Source organism: Atractosteus spatula, chromosome 8, assembly GCF_055471065.1.
Source record: "Atractosteus spatula isolate fAtrSpa1 chromosome 8, fAtrSpa1.hap1, whole genome shotgun sequence".
Taxonomy (NCBI): Eukaryota; Metazoa; Chordata; class Actinopteri; order Semionotiformes; family Lepisosteidae; genus Atractosteus; species Atractosteus spatula.
Window position 1 is genome coordinate 42,742,888 of NC_142713.1, and position 15,934 is coordinate 42,758,821.

General features: G+C 36.6%; 1 protein-coding gene across 11 annotated transcripts in view; it reads right to left on the bottom strand.

Moving 5' to 3' along the window:
- LOC148829637 (kinesin-like protein KIF21A) overlaps nucleotides 1-15,454 on the bottom strand; it is a 62,640-nt gene extending 47,186 nt beyond the window's left edge. For 8 of the 11 annotated variants that reach the window (XM_088922661.1, XM_088922663.1, XM_088922659.1 and 5 more), the window contains exon 1: nucleotides 15,041-15,454. In XM_088922661.1, coding sequence (XP_088778787.1) covers nucleotides 15,041-15,084 — 44 coding nt within the window. In that variant the 5' untranslated portion in view covers nucleotides 15,085-15,454. The remainder of the gene's footprint in view (nucleotides 1-15,040) is intronic. The other 3 variants (XM_088922660.1, XM_088922657.1, XM_088922667.1) reach the window with 1 other exon arrangement.
- Between the last annotated feature and the right edge of the window lie 480 nt (nucleotides 15,455-15,934).

A 15,934-nucleotide genomic window follows, 5' to 3' on the forward strand; every position in this document is an offset into this window, starting at 1 on the left:
TTATTTAAGGTGGTTTTAACCTAAATTATTAAAATAAGAAAAACAAGAATATTACTGCCCCCAAGTAACTTGATGTTTAGCCTTTTGAAAGGATGACACTGTTAGCACCTCTAAAAAAACATAAAAGCATTCCAAAATAAGCTTATGACAAACTTGGTGAAAAAAGATTATTATATGGTAAAATAAATGTGCACCAGTCACAGAGCAGATCAATGATCTGATCAGGTTACTGTACTTTAAGAGCATAAAATCCGAAAATGAGTGAAAGTCATTTTGCCTATCTAGCTCATTTGCTTTCTAGTAGCAAAGTGATCCAGCCGTGTATTGAAGAAGCCAAGGCTGAAGACATCAGCTGACAACAAGTCTGGATTAGTTTTCTGAGACTCCCACAGCTTTTTTGCAAAATTAAATTATTTGTTTTTCAGTTTTGAAAACATGTCCCTTTAGTTTCCATTTGTGTCCTCTGTTTGGGGTTTTACTGTTGATTCTGAAGAAGTCCTTATGAGTGACTTTGTCAAATCCTTTGAGGACTTTGATTATTTCAATCAGGTTTCCTGTGAGTCTTCTCTGTTCAAGACTAAAATGACAATTTATCATTATTTGATGACACTAAAGAGCCACCTCAGCACTTTTCAAGCCTTACTATGCTTGTTCCGTCTCAGTTTGTTTGAGGAAGATTTTTGCACACCACTTTCCTCGAGTAGTTCTTTAAACTACACAGAGGTTTTGCTTCACATGGTGAGTTTTAAAATGCACATATTCTTATTAAAAATATAGCATGTTCTATCACACATCAAACTTCTTCAGTTTTTTAACAAAGCACTGGGAAGCACCTTATTCATATTTTCCACAACGGAATTTAATCAGGGCTGCTATTCAAAATACAGAAGTAGATCCAGTCTAAAACATGTATACACTTTTAAAAGGAGTGCTCTAAAGTGTGGGACACTAAAGAAAAATCTCTAACAACATAAAACTTATACATCCATCTTCTAACCACTTCGTCCACTTTAGGCTCACGGGGCAATCGGGCATCACACACACTCAGACAAGTGCCAGTTTTACCTCATGCCAATTAACCTATCAATAAGTCCTTAGACCAACGTGATCAAGAAACCATACAAACTCTATACAGACAGTACACCACTTCTGGAAGTGAACACAGGGCCCCAGCTCTGTAAAGTTATGCTAACCACCGCACCACCCTCATAAAACCTATACTCAATACAAATACAAGGTAGATGTACTTGTATTATTACCAGAAGGGAGGTGCAAATTAACAAAGAGAAATCCCTTTTTTTCCATCACACCAGATACCGAAGCAGTAAACTGAGCTAATTAGTGAAGAGCATTATCTTTCATAAAGCCTTCAAAGGTTATAATATTAATATCTTTAGCAGCATATAACCATAAGATACCTGGAGCTTTCGAGTATCTTGTGAGGTATTTGTAATGCATTTTGAGTGCCTCTTTAAAATGAAGATAGTAGACACTAATGTCTGACTGTTTAACAGCTCATTGTGTCAGGAGGTTACAGTGCAGACTATTTTATGATTACAGGAAAACAGAACTGCTTGAGCAGTGGGACCATCTGTACCGCTCATCACTCACAGAACAAGCTTGAGCGATTAATGGCAATATCCTTTTCAAACTTCTTCTCACCATTATCCCTGGAACACCCATTAAAGAACTGCTGAGATGGCACAACCAGTACCTTCCCACAGACAATATAAGAGTAATAGAAGGATAGAGTACTTTTTCATAGTTTTTCATTTCAGTTTTACCCAATGTTCTCATACTTGTGTTACCTAACAAAATGGGTGTACTGTCAGTGTATCTTTAGAAATGCATAACATCCATAAGATGTGGTTGCAAGAAAGAGATATAGCAAAACAGGTTGATGAATAAGTAATTATTTAAAAAAAAACTTCTTTTAAATGACCAGTTGTCAGTTGTCAGTAGTTGTCAATGAACACAAAAAGTGACAGCAAATTCTTACAAATGGAAAGGGTGTGAATTATAGTCTAGTAAAATAGGACAGATAAACTGTGACTCGTCTTTTATAGTGCCATCTTTAATACTGAGGTAGTTAATTAATTGGTTTCCTGAAAAACATAAACACTAATGCTAAATTTCATGCCCCATATGAATTTCAAAAGAAAACGTACATTTTACAGGTACACCTAAACACCTGACACTTAAAAACCTCTCCTCTTAAACAAACAGGAACAGCACTGTACATCAAAGTCATCATTGAGAATAGAACAGTTCATCCTTTAAACAACTATTTAGCACTAACAGGAGACTGTGACAGGTGATTTAATGTTGCTTGTACTAATACAGCTCTCAACAATAAGCTTTGAGCAAAAACAAATCTGACCTTTAATGCTAGCACAATGATGATGTAAATTAACCTCTGGAAAGGTGAACTAAACCCATGAAAATCATCAACGTTACAGATATTGCATAAGTTGTACTGCTGTTTAATGTGTAGTGAGGTTCTATCAGACCATCTCCCATACTCTTCCAGTTATCTGTGTGTTCACTGCTGCTCTAGCATGACTTGATGACAGAGTGCTCTATCTTTGTTTAACGCTAGGGCAAATAGATAATGTATCAATACAAAAGGGCAAGGAAGCAAACAGCTAGTCTAAGCAAGTCTGTCTTGCACTGCACATTAAAGCATGAAATCAACCTCCAAGCAGCTATATTTTTACAGTAAACACCATTAAATCCTTTGTAGAGGAAAAATATTTTTAAATTGTTTGCAAAATACAAAGTTTGTAGGCTTCAATGTGACTAACAAAATCTGTTGATGATAACAAAGGTACCGTAGATAAAATGCAACTTGATTTCACAGGTTTCTATTTACCATTACATCCATACTGTACATTGACAGAGGACAAATTACATTTAAAACCAAGAGGGTTTGGAAGCATTATATACGGCTAGAAGACTATGTTGAAAAGGAATCATAGGCTACACTATAGGTGAACAACATGTTTTTAATTAGCATAATAAACATGCTACTTATTTGCATTTTCCTTCATACAGTAGCTGCAGCTGCTGAATACAGGCCTTCAGCATAATCTTGCCAGCAACAAGTGATTTCATGCTGACGGAACAAAGGCCGTGTTGTGGCCCCTGACAAAACCAGTGGCCAAGGCTGTCTCGTCTCATCTGAGGGGGAGGCCCTGGTAAAAACCAGGGGCAAAATCAGGTGTGGCCGTTTGACTGATCTCTCGAGCCACCACTGCCTGGCAGAGCCCCACAGAGATGAGTAGCTGGCTTTAGCAAAAAAAAAAAAGACCGTTTGATTTTAAAAAAAAAACTAAGCTGACCCATAAATAATGTGCTTCATAAGCAAAAAGCACCAGCAACCGTTTCTGCAGAGGTTTTCAAGCACAGCCGGGCTTTGTGTAAATTCAACTACTAAAATGTGTGAAAGGTCAAGGGCAGTCTTTAACTGGAGTCACACTCTTTTCAAGTGGTACTTTTCGTTAGGACAGTATTTGCAGTCTCTATCTTATGAGTATTATCTGGCCTTTTCCAACCAAATTGATTTGTTTCCTTTAACACTACTAATGCAATACAATATTATAAAAAGGTACTTAACTTTTCCTAAGAGTCCTAAGAATATCACTACATCTAATAAGAACACAATTATAATTTTATAATTCTATACAAGAACTGCTGTGGTTAAGATAAGGTTTAAAGGTCTTTATTGAGATTTATGTTGCCGTTTTACTGCCTCATCCTTAATTTTATACCAATGATTACATATAAACTACATTTACCACTGTAAATAAAGTCATGTTTGATTTTTCAGATAGATCCTTTTGAGATAAAACTCATTTAATGGAGGGATAAGAATTGCAACATTTTCTTTACTGTTGATTTAGATTTTATTTTTTAAATGCCACAATATGTAGAGTCATTGATCATTCATTAACAGAAATCAAATAACTTCTGAAATGAAACTGCAGGTATTTACATCCTGTACTTAAAGTTTAAACCAATACACAGAACTAGGGTGCATCTGTTCAGTCTAGTCCTCATGTACATTTTGTGAAGAACATCTGTTGGTAACACTAGCAAGGGTACTTGTTTTCTCCTTTGTCTGTGAAATGTGTTTGTTTCCACAGTAACCTCTGTTTTGTAAATGGATGTGGCAGTAAGAGCCCACTACAGCAGGGTCAGGGTAGAAGGCACATGTACAAAATCATTTCAAGGAACAAATACATTTATGATTAAATACAGTAAACTCCGTTTACAGGAGTCCTTTCTGAGATGAATTTTTAAAGATTTCACAGGTCCAAATTTTCCTTTGAAATATATACTGCAGTTAAAGCAATTAAGTAGCATGTCAGTTTTTGCAGTCTAAGTATGCAATTAAATGTGAAAAGCTTTTTAAGATTTAAGGATTGAAAATTGCATAAAAATGTAACTGTATTTATCTGCATAAAAATGTAAATGTGATTAAATGTAATTAGTTTAATACTTAAGATACCATCTGGGAAAAATAGGCTGAAATGGGGTAATCTAAACAAATTTAAAGGAACATAAAAAATTAATAAGCACTCTGCTGTCACAAGGCAAAGAACAAAAGGGCATCCTGCACAGGAAGACAAGTAAAAGCAAGCTGGGCTCATTTGATGCATTATTAATGGAGTTTTTCTAAGACCTAAATTAATGATATATGCAAGTAAAATTAAATTGCAAATAGATTCTACTGATATACAATACAGCTCAACAGGCAGTGTATTAAATTCATTTTGGGGAAGTGGGATTCTGAACTAGAAGTGTTAGAATAACTCCAAACACCTATTTACCATTTGCACTCAGACAGACACGCTCACAGGCTTATCCCGTGCCACAAAAATATATTTTCAAATATATATACTGTATATACACAACAGGCCCAGACTAAAATTGCTCAGCTGTTACACATTTCTCACATTATGAGACACATGGCCAAATGGCTTGATTACATACCTGGTCACCTTTTTTAAAATAAACTCAAAATCAGTCATTACAATCTGCTCACAGAAGCCTTAACAGAATAATATGAACCATTTTAGCCCCAAGCTGTTGGCTATTCTTTCATGTGAAGGACTTATCGCTCCCATTACTGGTGTAGCAGTAGGGGTCTCCTCGGTGGTGAACCAGTAAGATGCTCACCTCAGTGCAGGTTGAACTATATGATCATGGGTCAGCTGTCACCAGGATTTCGCTAGCAGGGGTGCACAACTGGCTCTGCCCCACTGAGAGAACTGTGGGATTAGTCTGCCAGTGCTCTCTTGGCTCTCACTGACCTCTGCTGCCTGCCAAACATTTGCAGGCATTTGGTGTTGTTGGTAAGGGACTATAGTGCCCATGACACGTTAGAAAAACAAATGACAGGACACTGGCTTGAGGCCTGCAAGCTGACATGTGAAAAACATTTATATCCCATATCAGGTGGGTATAACAAAATATACGACTGCAGAATACTATGGCAGAGTGTAAAGGATCATAATTTTAACTGTGCTGAATGATGCTATTGGGTTTGCTGTAAAAGTAGTATGGAACTCAAGCTTTATTCTCATAAAACACACAAAAACAATTACCAACATAAATATCTGTTAAAAACAAAATTATTTAAAATTACTCCTCTGAAATGGAGGAACTGGAGGATTGCCAGCAGCCATATCACCCTGCAACTCACAATTGGCAACCCAATGCAGCTAAGGAAGTGTGAGCCTGGTCAGTACCTCGATGGGAGACCTCCCGGGAAAAATTAAGGTTGCTGCTGGAAGAGGTGTTAGTGGGGCCAGGAGGGGTCGCTCACCCTTCAGTCTATGTGGGTCCTAATGCTCCACTATAGTGACGGGGACACTATACTGTAAAAAGGCACCGTCCTTCAGATGAGCTTAAAAAAAAATGAGGTCCTGACTCTCTGTGGTCATTAAATATCCCAGGGCGTCTCTTTAAAAGAGTAGGGGTGTAACCCCGGCATCCTGGCCAAATTTCCCATTGGCCCTTACCAATCATGGCCTCCTAATAATCCCCATCTATGAATTGGCTTCATTACTCTGTTCTCCTCCCCACTGATAGCTGATGTGTGGTGAGCGTTCTGGCGCACTGTGGCTGCCGTCGCATCATCCAGGTGGATGCTGCACATTGGTGGTGGTGGAGGGGAGTCCCCATTACTTGTAAAGAGCTTTGAGTGGAGTGTCCAGAAAAGCATTATTTAAGTGTCAGACACACTGTCAAACATAAGCTTTCAAACTCACCACAGTTTTAAACATACTGTAGGTGCAATTCATTTCCAGGGCAAGGAGACATGATTCATTTTAGTTGCCAGGGGTCCCTGAATTTGGAAAATATCAACAAAAACTACAAATGGAATTTCAAGAAAGGAATATCAGAGTGTAGGCAGCATTATACTGATGTAATCACAATAGATAAATTCTGTCATATTCCAAAATAATGTCATTTTTTTCTTGAATTAAACTTCTTCACTTAATCTTTAAGGGAAAAATAAAAGCAGTATTTTTTTAAAGTTAAAGGAAATTTCTGAAAAGATCTAATGCACTGTAATATTCAAATACTACATAATAATGTATCAATCAAAGCCTACAGTAAAGTACTGTAAATCTTCTGTTACAAAGTGGGAGGTTTGCAGAAGCTCCATTTGTATTGCATAGAATTGTAGATAATGCGTGTACATGAAATAAATATACTCTCCTTGGTGCTTTAGGCTCTCTTTGTACTGCACCTGTTATCTTTGTCAAGCACAGGATTAATGCAGCTCTTGGCCTGGACTGATCTGCTTAGCTAGACTTCTATCTCTCTAATAGATTACTTGTTGATTGGACTGCCTCGCCTCTACAGATGTCTGCTGTTCTCCTGACTTTTGTAACACCCAGAAAAAAAATCATAAGGCATTCAAATATCTTGCTCCACCTCTCTGCCCTATTCCAGTGAATGAATACAGCTACAAGCCTACTTCTTTTTCACTTTCACATCAGAACCCAAGCTGTGTGTAGGGAAAAGGCTAGCCAATAATTTTGAGTTCTGGCTGAATTCAGCTCCAGAGCATTTTGAGGGAAAATAAAGAGAGGGAACAAGGGTGGAGTGTACATAGGCAAGCTGCTATATAATTATTCCAATTGGTTTTGCATGGAGCTCTTCCTTTCTAAGTAAAATGAAAAAACATTAGGTGGGTCTCTATTTTTGTTCTTCAATCATATAAACATTAAATCATGCCTTTTGGCTAAAAAATATTTTTGCCAGCTGTTTACTCCATATAGACAAAACTATTACTATTCTCAAGATAGGAATACTGGTGTTCCATGCTTACAGTACATAGAAATATCAAGTTTACAATACAACAAACTAGGCTTCACCTGTTAACGTGTCTCTACAAGAATGGAATGATTTGTACTTAAAGTTACATTTTTTTTTAATTTTACGAGAAGATAAAGGAGTAAATAGGAAATATCATTTCCATCAAGTACTGTACTTTAGCTGGCTTCAGGTTTTTTAAACAAATAAATTTGTTATACAACCAAAACCTTCTCCACTCTAAAATCAAGTACAAAGCAACACCCTATTAATCTAACAAAATGAGTCACACTTTGTATGTTTGTACAGGTTTGTTTTGAAAATGTTTATTTTTGAATATAATTTACACACTGAAAAACTATTTGGCTCCTGCAGCAGTGTCTGTACCTTTGAATATGGAACATCATTTTCTTGGAAGGCTAGTTATCATTTTGTGCACTTTAAATATCTCACAAGAAAGATTTTAGGGAGAAGAAAATCAGTAATGTAATTACACTGTCAAACAAACATGACAATACAAAGGAGACTTCCTAGGTAAATTACAGCGCCACGAAGGAATATAACATAAGTGGTACATAAAAGATCGTTACGTAGTCATTTTTTTCTATAACTAAACATTCAGGACTATATGAATAAAAGGAAAGTGTTGGAGGAATACAGTCCCAAAATCCATTAAAATATTTTTAAAATAAAATATTTTAAAAATACACAAAAGTATTTTTAAAGTGAGTAATTTAACCAACCTGGGTGGAAAGTCTTGTAAAGAGAGAAAAAAAGATAATATGCTGCAACTCAAGGTCCAATTTACAAAAAGTACAACACCAGCCAAACTAGTAGAAATTACATTTTACTTTCTACTATTTGTCCTTCACTGATATTTTCATTAGAATGCAGACAAATCTGGTAATGGGATGTAAGAGTATACCACTGCAACTAAGCATAGTGTGATATGATGATGTGATTTGCCAATATTCTGTCCCTGACTGTGAATAATATCACTACTTTCTAATGGCAATCTTTACAAATCAAGTTTAATTTACCGTGTCACTTTCAGCGAAAATAATTTATGTTAAACCTAGAACATTTAAACAGCGACCCCAGGTCAAAGTCTAATACTTTGTCTATGAAATAAAGGGCAGGCCAATGGACCTGAACAATGTAACCTGAGGTTCTTCTTCATTGAGGCTTCACAGAAGAGGATCACATGAAAATGACCAGTATATCCTTTTACTGTACGCATCCAATAACACTTTGCTTCCTGTTCTCATTCACTGCACACAATACGTTCTCAAACAATGCACCTTTTCCATATCACTTTCAAACCTATAATTTCTAAGAATTACAAAGCAAGTCTAAAGCATACAAAAAAGGACAGTTCCTTTTCTTCTAAACGAATCAATGTTGTGACTTTTTAAATGCAGTACCAAAAATTGAGTATGTCATAGTCACTTGGCATGCTGTTTTGAAAAGCCAGTTCTACATTATTTATTCTGTTATTGTTCTAAATGGAATTTCAATGCATATCAAACTGGTAGGCTTGCAACATTTTCAACTTCATCCTTCCAACAGAACGCTCATAAGACAACCAAAAATTACTTCAAACAAAGTTGAATTCTTATCCCAAAAGAAGAGTATAATATGTGAGTATGGGGAAGCAGGTAAAGAGCCTGTTCATCTTTTAAATCCAAAAAGCACATATAAAGCATAATATAACTGTACATGCAGTTGCAAGACTATCTCTCACCCACAAGTAGATACACTGTAAAGCTGGGTGTAGAAACCAGAACATATTAACTATAAAGTCAATATTTTTCACTATAAAAAACAATTCTGTATGTAGCATTTAGAGAAGGACTACCATAAGTCTTAAATAGTATTCCATTAAGAGATATTGATTTAGTGACAGAGGTTAATTAAGTCAGTGGCAGAAACAGCATAGGCCATTAAGAAGCAAGAGTTAGTATACCTATTTAATAGTGCCAGAAATTGACCCGTTTCAGACTGTTGACTGATACTTAACTTAAGTCTTAGTTTTATTGAAGAATTAGCTGTCAACTAGTTCTTGTGTGCAGTTACAGGTTTCATTCAAGCAGATGTCAGACAGATGAGAACATCAGTACTGAGCTTGTTGAGCAAAGTCCATTCTCTTTCAAGGTCATAGTGTTTCTCCTCATTCACAGGCAGATATGGTAAAAATATTCCATCTGTACATTAAGGAGATGAAATGCCCAAAGATATGCCACTGGCAGTTTAGAAAGGCACCTTGTACGGTCTTCTGCAGCCTATGAGTGTGGTGGAGATACACAGAAATTATTGTCATCTAGAAGTTTCTCCTTTCCTCCATGCTGAGTGATCTTCTTGTTCCTACTTTAACAGCTGTGTGACTAAAAGAGGGCCTGGTCTTTCTAATGAAATGATTATGCTCCCAAGGCTTTTTGCTAGCGGTGTCTAGCGCTGTCTGGAAAATCTTTTCATGGAAGGAGTTAGCAGCTTTGAGTACTGCTGGTTGTAGCTTACGTCTCAGGTTATGGGGTGAAAAACTAGACAGAATGGACATACTTTAGGATGGTGTTAAGACGCAGATTTCCACTTATTAGGCTGAGAGCAGAGTTCAGACGTGTATCCATATTTGTTATGTGCCCATCGTTGGGCCAAGCTGTTCTCTGCTAGAGTGTCAGAACTAGGAATAGTGAAGCCCCCAGTCAATAGAGACCACACTATCTCCACGGCCACCTACACCAGTAATATATAACTGAATCTGAGGGTTCTGCCCTGCTCTGCCCCCAGCTAGATTATAGTTCTGGATAACGGTAAGAGAGTTCTATCACATCTGACAGTGAGTAGTTTGTTTGCCTCTGTTTGCCTCAAATGTGATGGCGTGGAGATTTGCCATTTATAAGCATATGCATTTTGTGCTGTTCGGTGGTGTAGAGGTTAGTACAGAGGTCAGCACTCACCTCTGTGGGATATCACTTTTAGGATCCTGGCCCATCCTGGGCTGATTTGACAAATCACGTAGTTCTCTCAGAAAAACATCAGCAGAGTTTTGTTTTATTTAGATAGTCAACTGCAGCTAAACAACTGTTCAAAGACGGCTTTAAATGACCATTTCAAGTTGTTCAGCTGGCAGAACATACTGTACATTCTTTAGATCCGCAAGAACAGTTAAAGACGTTTTTCTTTCAGTCTTTTTGTAGTTAAAGTTAAATACTGTTAAATACTGTTAAACCTATGAACTGAGAACTTCTAAAGCTGCTGTGTTTAGCTCCACTGTTCTCCCAGATCTACAATGATTTGATCAAGATGACTAGGGAAGTTAAATGATCTCAAAGGTCTCCTTGGTGCAAGAAACGCATCTCTATCTCATGTTGTCACCACCAACCCAAGTCACCAGACCCTAGCACACACAGTCGTGACAAAGCTTCTCATATAGTCAAAGAGCAGAGAGTCCTGTTCAACTGTGATTGTTTCTTCAATTTTAAATAGAAAACCAGCAAAGTTGGTTGAGAGTAATAACAATGCTGTGCTCTTGGCTGACTGAACAGTGTCTTGCTCTCAGCAAGCCACAGGGCAAGTGTCCAACATGTCCAGCAAATGAATCACAACAAGGCTGGAAACAGCAATAAAGTTGCAATAATGTACACACCTTATGTGTCTTGTGGCAAAAAACAAAGAATTTGGAGAAAATGTAAACATGAAATAAGAGACTGATGAGTCAAATTTAATAAAATTGGTGGTTAGTAGAGGTGTTCTACCTCCTAAACTTGGTGTGAGAGCAGGTGCACACATTTGCCAAGGGTAGTCCATACAATACGTTTAGAGAACGTTTTTAAATTAATTATTCGCATTATAGTCATTATATACTAATAATCAAACATAAAAACACAATCTAACCACCAAAAGATATGTAACTTTTTGTCAAATTCAAAACAGATTAGTTAAAATGATCTTTTTTTAACTGAAATCATATAGAGTGAGTCTTTCAATAGCTAATTTCTTTAACCATCCACAATTAAACATAATATCAAGATATAGCAACATCCTTAAAAAAAATCTTAGATACATTTTAAGTGATATTAAGTGCCAAGCACTTCCTGGTAAAACATATTAGCATTTTTAACACTTTATTTGGCAACATCAGTTTGACACAGTGCCTACGTTTAATATGGGTGTTCACCAGATACCTTTTGCTATCTGGATATTATCATCATTAGACTATTTTTTTCTGTCTGTGAAAAAAAAACATGAGGGTGGAATTAGCAATTTTGTCTTTTCTTTTTATGTTGCTATAGAAATAGTTAGCATTATGCAAGGAAGGGACATCTCTTGCAGAAATGTGTTGTTTTTTTCTGTTTGGAAAAATTCAACTAATGGTCAGGGTTTTTAAGAAACTGAATTTGATTAATTTCAGTTGTATTCATGGAACTTACTCAACATATCAGAAACAATGTTAAAAGTGACTTGTTTCTGCAAAGAGTACTCTGCACCCCCAAAAAGAAACAGGTACAATTCTTTTCATACAGCTATTTAAATGCCCAGATGTGTGCTTAGGTAATGGGTTTGTCCAAATTATTCATAGTGATTTAAAAGTGCACTCCTTCCTTTTCCTGATTCGGTTATTGAATTCAGACTCATCTGGTTTATCTTTGCTACAGAAATGAGTTTGGTGGTGGGCCTAACACATGGAAAAAAAAGATCTGTTTGTGTTGGCAGCTGCTGTTTTCAATCCCCTGCATCTCTAGGGTTCTATCCAGTGCTCAGGTCCATTCCGGTCCATGAGGCTGAGGAGGGGAAACAGAGACTGACACATTTAAAGCGCTATCAAATTCATCATCGTACTTCACTTTTTTATGTCAATACATGAGTTTTTAGGAGAACTTTGATTGCTACATCACACCCATTATTGATTTTGTTTTGTGTCACTTCCACACAAAAATAAATAACTGATCACAAAAATACCAAAAAAGGTAAAATTTATATTATGTTTTAGATATAGATACATCCCAAAGTCTGGTGAAGTACATCAACAAGGTCATTTAAAAATGATTAATTTAAACAATGTCTGCGTATCTTTTGTCCTTTCAAGACTTTTTCACCAACCTTCAACTTCAGGGCTAAACAAATCATTTTACAACGTTGGGTCAGCCTGGGACTATAAACAAAGTGAAATCAAGGTCAGTGCAAAAACACTGTAGTCATGCAGTAAGGACATCACACAGGATATGTGCAAACTAGAACAAAGATTGTGGGTTTTTACCTCTTAGCAGAAACAAAATTAAATGCAAGACCAGACAACACAGTATTTCTTTTGTAAATCCGTTTACTAATGAGACCATTATTCCATTCATGACGATTAAAATGGCTGCTTTATTGTCTACAACTGAAGACAACCTAACCTAGCCATTGATGTAATCAGCACCCTACAGGGCGGATTAGACAGACGGTACATTTGAGATGTCTTAACAAATGAATATCTACTTAAGGATTAAAATAAAAGGAAACCATGACAAGACTGTTTAGACAAAGCTCACCCCCCCAATTTATTAACTGAATGTCATGTGCCTAAAGACATTCTTCTTTCAGTATAAGATTGCAGGCTTGTAATACAACACTCTTCAAGTTTCAAGCCAGGGAGAGGCATTTTGTATATACTGTACATATGCAGATCTACTACACATATGCAACATATGTTCTTAGAAAAGTATTAATGGGACATAACATAAATGTAAATATTTCATGTTTAAGAAACAACCTAGATAGAAATGTAATTATACCACAGATTCCTCCTCCCATAAAGATTTGGAGCTCTGTAAGGTGTATTATAATTACAAAGGTAGGCATGGTACAGCACATTACATTACTTCGTAGTCTGTAATTATGGAATGCTAACATCAAGCAAGGGCGAATAACTTAACCATTAAACTCAGGACTTGTATAAAAATGAAACAGTCCACGAACTCACAAAATACAATAATCAAATCCTTATGAACTCTAATGCACAATTCTAGTTTTCCGCACAATATAGGTTGCTGTATTTGAGCTGGCACTAGCCAAAATAGACGTTGCGCATACTGTATCTTCAAATGTAAAAACTGGTCTACCTTTACGTTGTTTTAAATGTTGTTAATCAACACAATACAGTATTTTAACAAACCACTTTGATTAAACTAGATTACAAAATGCCCATAGAAATCACTGCAATTTTACATTTTAACAACTTATCGTTACCTCTAAAAACTATGGTTAAAAATTAAAAAGCACTAAACCTGCTAAGTGTTTAATGTTTAAAAGTATGACGTTTTACTGTAGGGGTAAAGAACAAGGGCTATTCTGGGACTACTGGAAATCAATTCTCTTAAAAAAAACGACAAAAAAATGAAAAAGAAATGTAAAATTACTATGGGCTTATATAATCATTGAGGTAAAAGTACTGTACATGTTTTTTCCAGACCATCTGGTAAATTTATCCCCTCCCCCCCCAAAAAAAATTAATGCAAATTCACGTGAAATTTGGGTGTTTTTTGTTACATAATAATTCTTATTAATCTAAAACTACGAATTATAACAAATTTTGGTTTCTCCAAATAATACACATAGGGAGCGTTAGGCCCTGTCTTGTACAGCAGCATCAATGCTGCAAACACACATGGCAACATACTGAACATTTATTAAACCTTCATTATTGAATGTATTAAGCCTGTTTAAAGATAGAGATGTGCAATAATGCACAATAATAAACAATAATAAAATAATGCAAATGCAAAACAGACGAAAAGGAAAATTAGAACTACAGCAATTTGGTACATTCCTATTTTTCATTACACTAGATCCACTGTTTTCTTTGATAGTGACAAAACGGGACCACCCAATCTAAGGTCTGTAACTGTTTAATGTTAACACTGTCGACAGTAAATGAACAAAGAAGCCTGTATTTAATTACATCTGCAGCGTCTATCACTGTACATCATGGCTGACTGTCCCTGACATTCAAAATGTCAATAAAGCTCTTTTTTCATTGATTTGCTGTCCTTCTTCCATCCAGCCTGGAAGAAAGCCCAAACACCCGTTGCACACGCCTTTGAAATAAATCAGCAAAACAGTCTCTAACCTTGATCCTAGAACCTAGAAATGAATCTAGCTATCATTATCCTCTCTGGCTCTGTGAGAACAAAAAAAACAAGAACAATGCAAGCACCGACCATACGTTAATTTTGCAACTGACACTCCATGGGGCATGACGCTGCAACCTCATCATATTGCCATAAATTGTCACATGCCACCTTTCCCAGACGTTTGTTATTTACTGTTACCATCAAAAAAGCCATCAATTTAAAATTCACAGTACCCCCCAACTAACCCTCATTTAACTGGTATTTACAAGAATCAACTGAATGGAAGAACAAGATGCCATAAAAAAGGGTGAAAGGGCTTCTACTGTATGTTGCTTGCGTCTTTTCTACAATTTCAGCCTTTCACAAACTCCACTAGTCTGTGCCACTCGATGATTAAATGCATTCATATCGTAGCTCGCACTAGCTACCTGTGTATTCTGTAAACATTTAACTCCAGGCCCTGAAATTAAAAAAACAATAGGAGCACTGCCGCTGCCTAACACTCGCTAGCAGGTACTTCTCAGATTGAACTGCTCATTTTCGCTGAAGCGCATCACTTCGCAAAAGCAAAATTATACAGAAGCCCAAGCATAACATACCTCACAGCCACACGAACAGAGCTTTCGTCCTGTGCACCAGACATACTTCTATCAAGCCGTCGTTATTAATGGATAAGACAAATTATAAACAGGGATCAAAAGGTCTCTGCAGATTTTGATCGGCCAGCTGCCGCGCCGCTCCACAGCACCAGCAACGCTTCACCTCCGCTTCTCAGCCATTTTTTACTAGCAATAAATTCGTCTTCAATAGTTTCCGATGCTTTAATCGACTACAATTCAGTTACATGGTGGCTAAAACTGAATCCCATCATTTGCTTATTTCAATGACATGGCTGTTCACGGAAAGACCCGGTCTCCTCTATTCCTGCAACTAGGCTAGTTTGTTCAGGCTGTAGAGTCCCAGACTGGAGCTTCAGGTTCTCTTGATCCGCAATGCGTCACCAAACCACGCCTTCCACATAGAACAACTGTGGAGGTACTGTAGCATGCAAATCCATAACACGTGAACGTGCAAACATAAGGACTCGACTACATTAGTTTTGTTAGGAACACTGTTACGATAATCATTAATAGTAAAGCCAATCGATGTAGAAAACATCGTTTTATTTCGGGCTCTGGGATTATGCTTTATAGTCGATCAGTTTATGTGGAGTTGTTCATGCAAGTAGACAGGGCAACCTTTCTTAGTTGCATTTTTAAGTGTCCTATGACTTTGACTAAAGTCTGACTGGGTTAAATAAATTAATAAATGGATCCTAACATGTTTCATTTTCTGAAGTAATTAAATCAGGAGACATTCCTCGCAACAACAATTTATACAATCGCATGTTTGTTAAAATGTCAGTTACTTCTGCTGCAAACTCCAGCGTCAAAGACTGTGAATGGAAATAAGAGATATAAAAGGTAATGTCTTTTTAAAATGATATCTTTAAA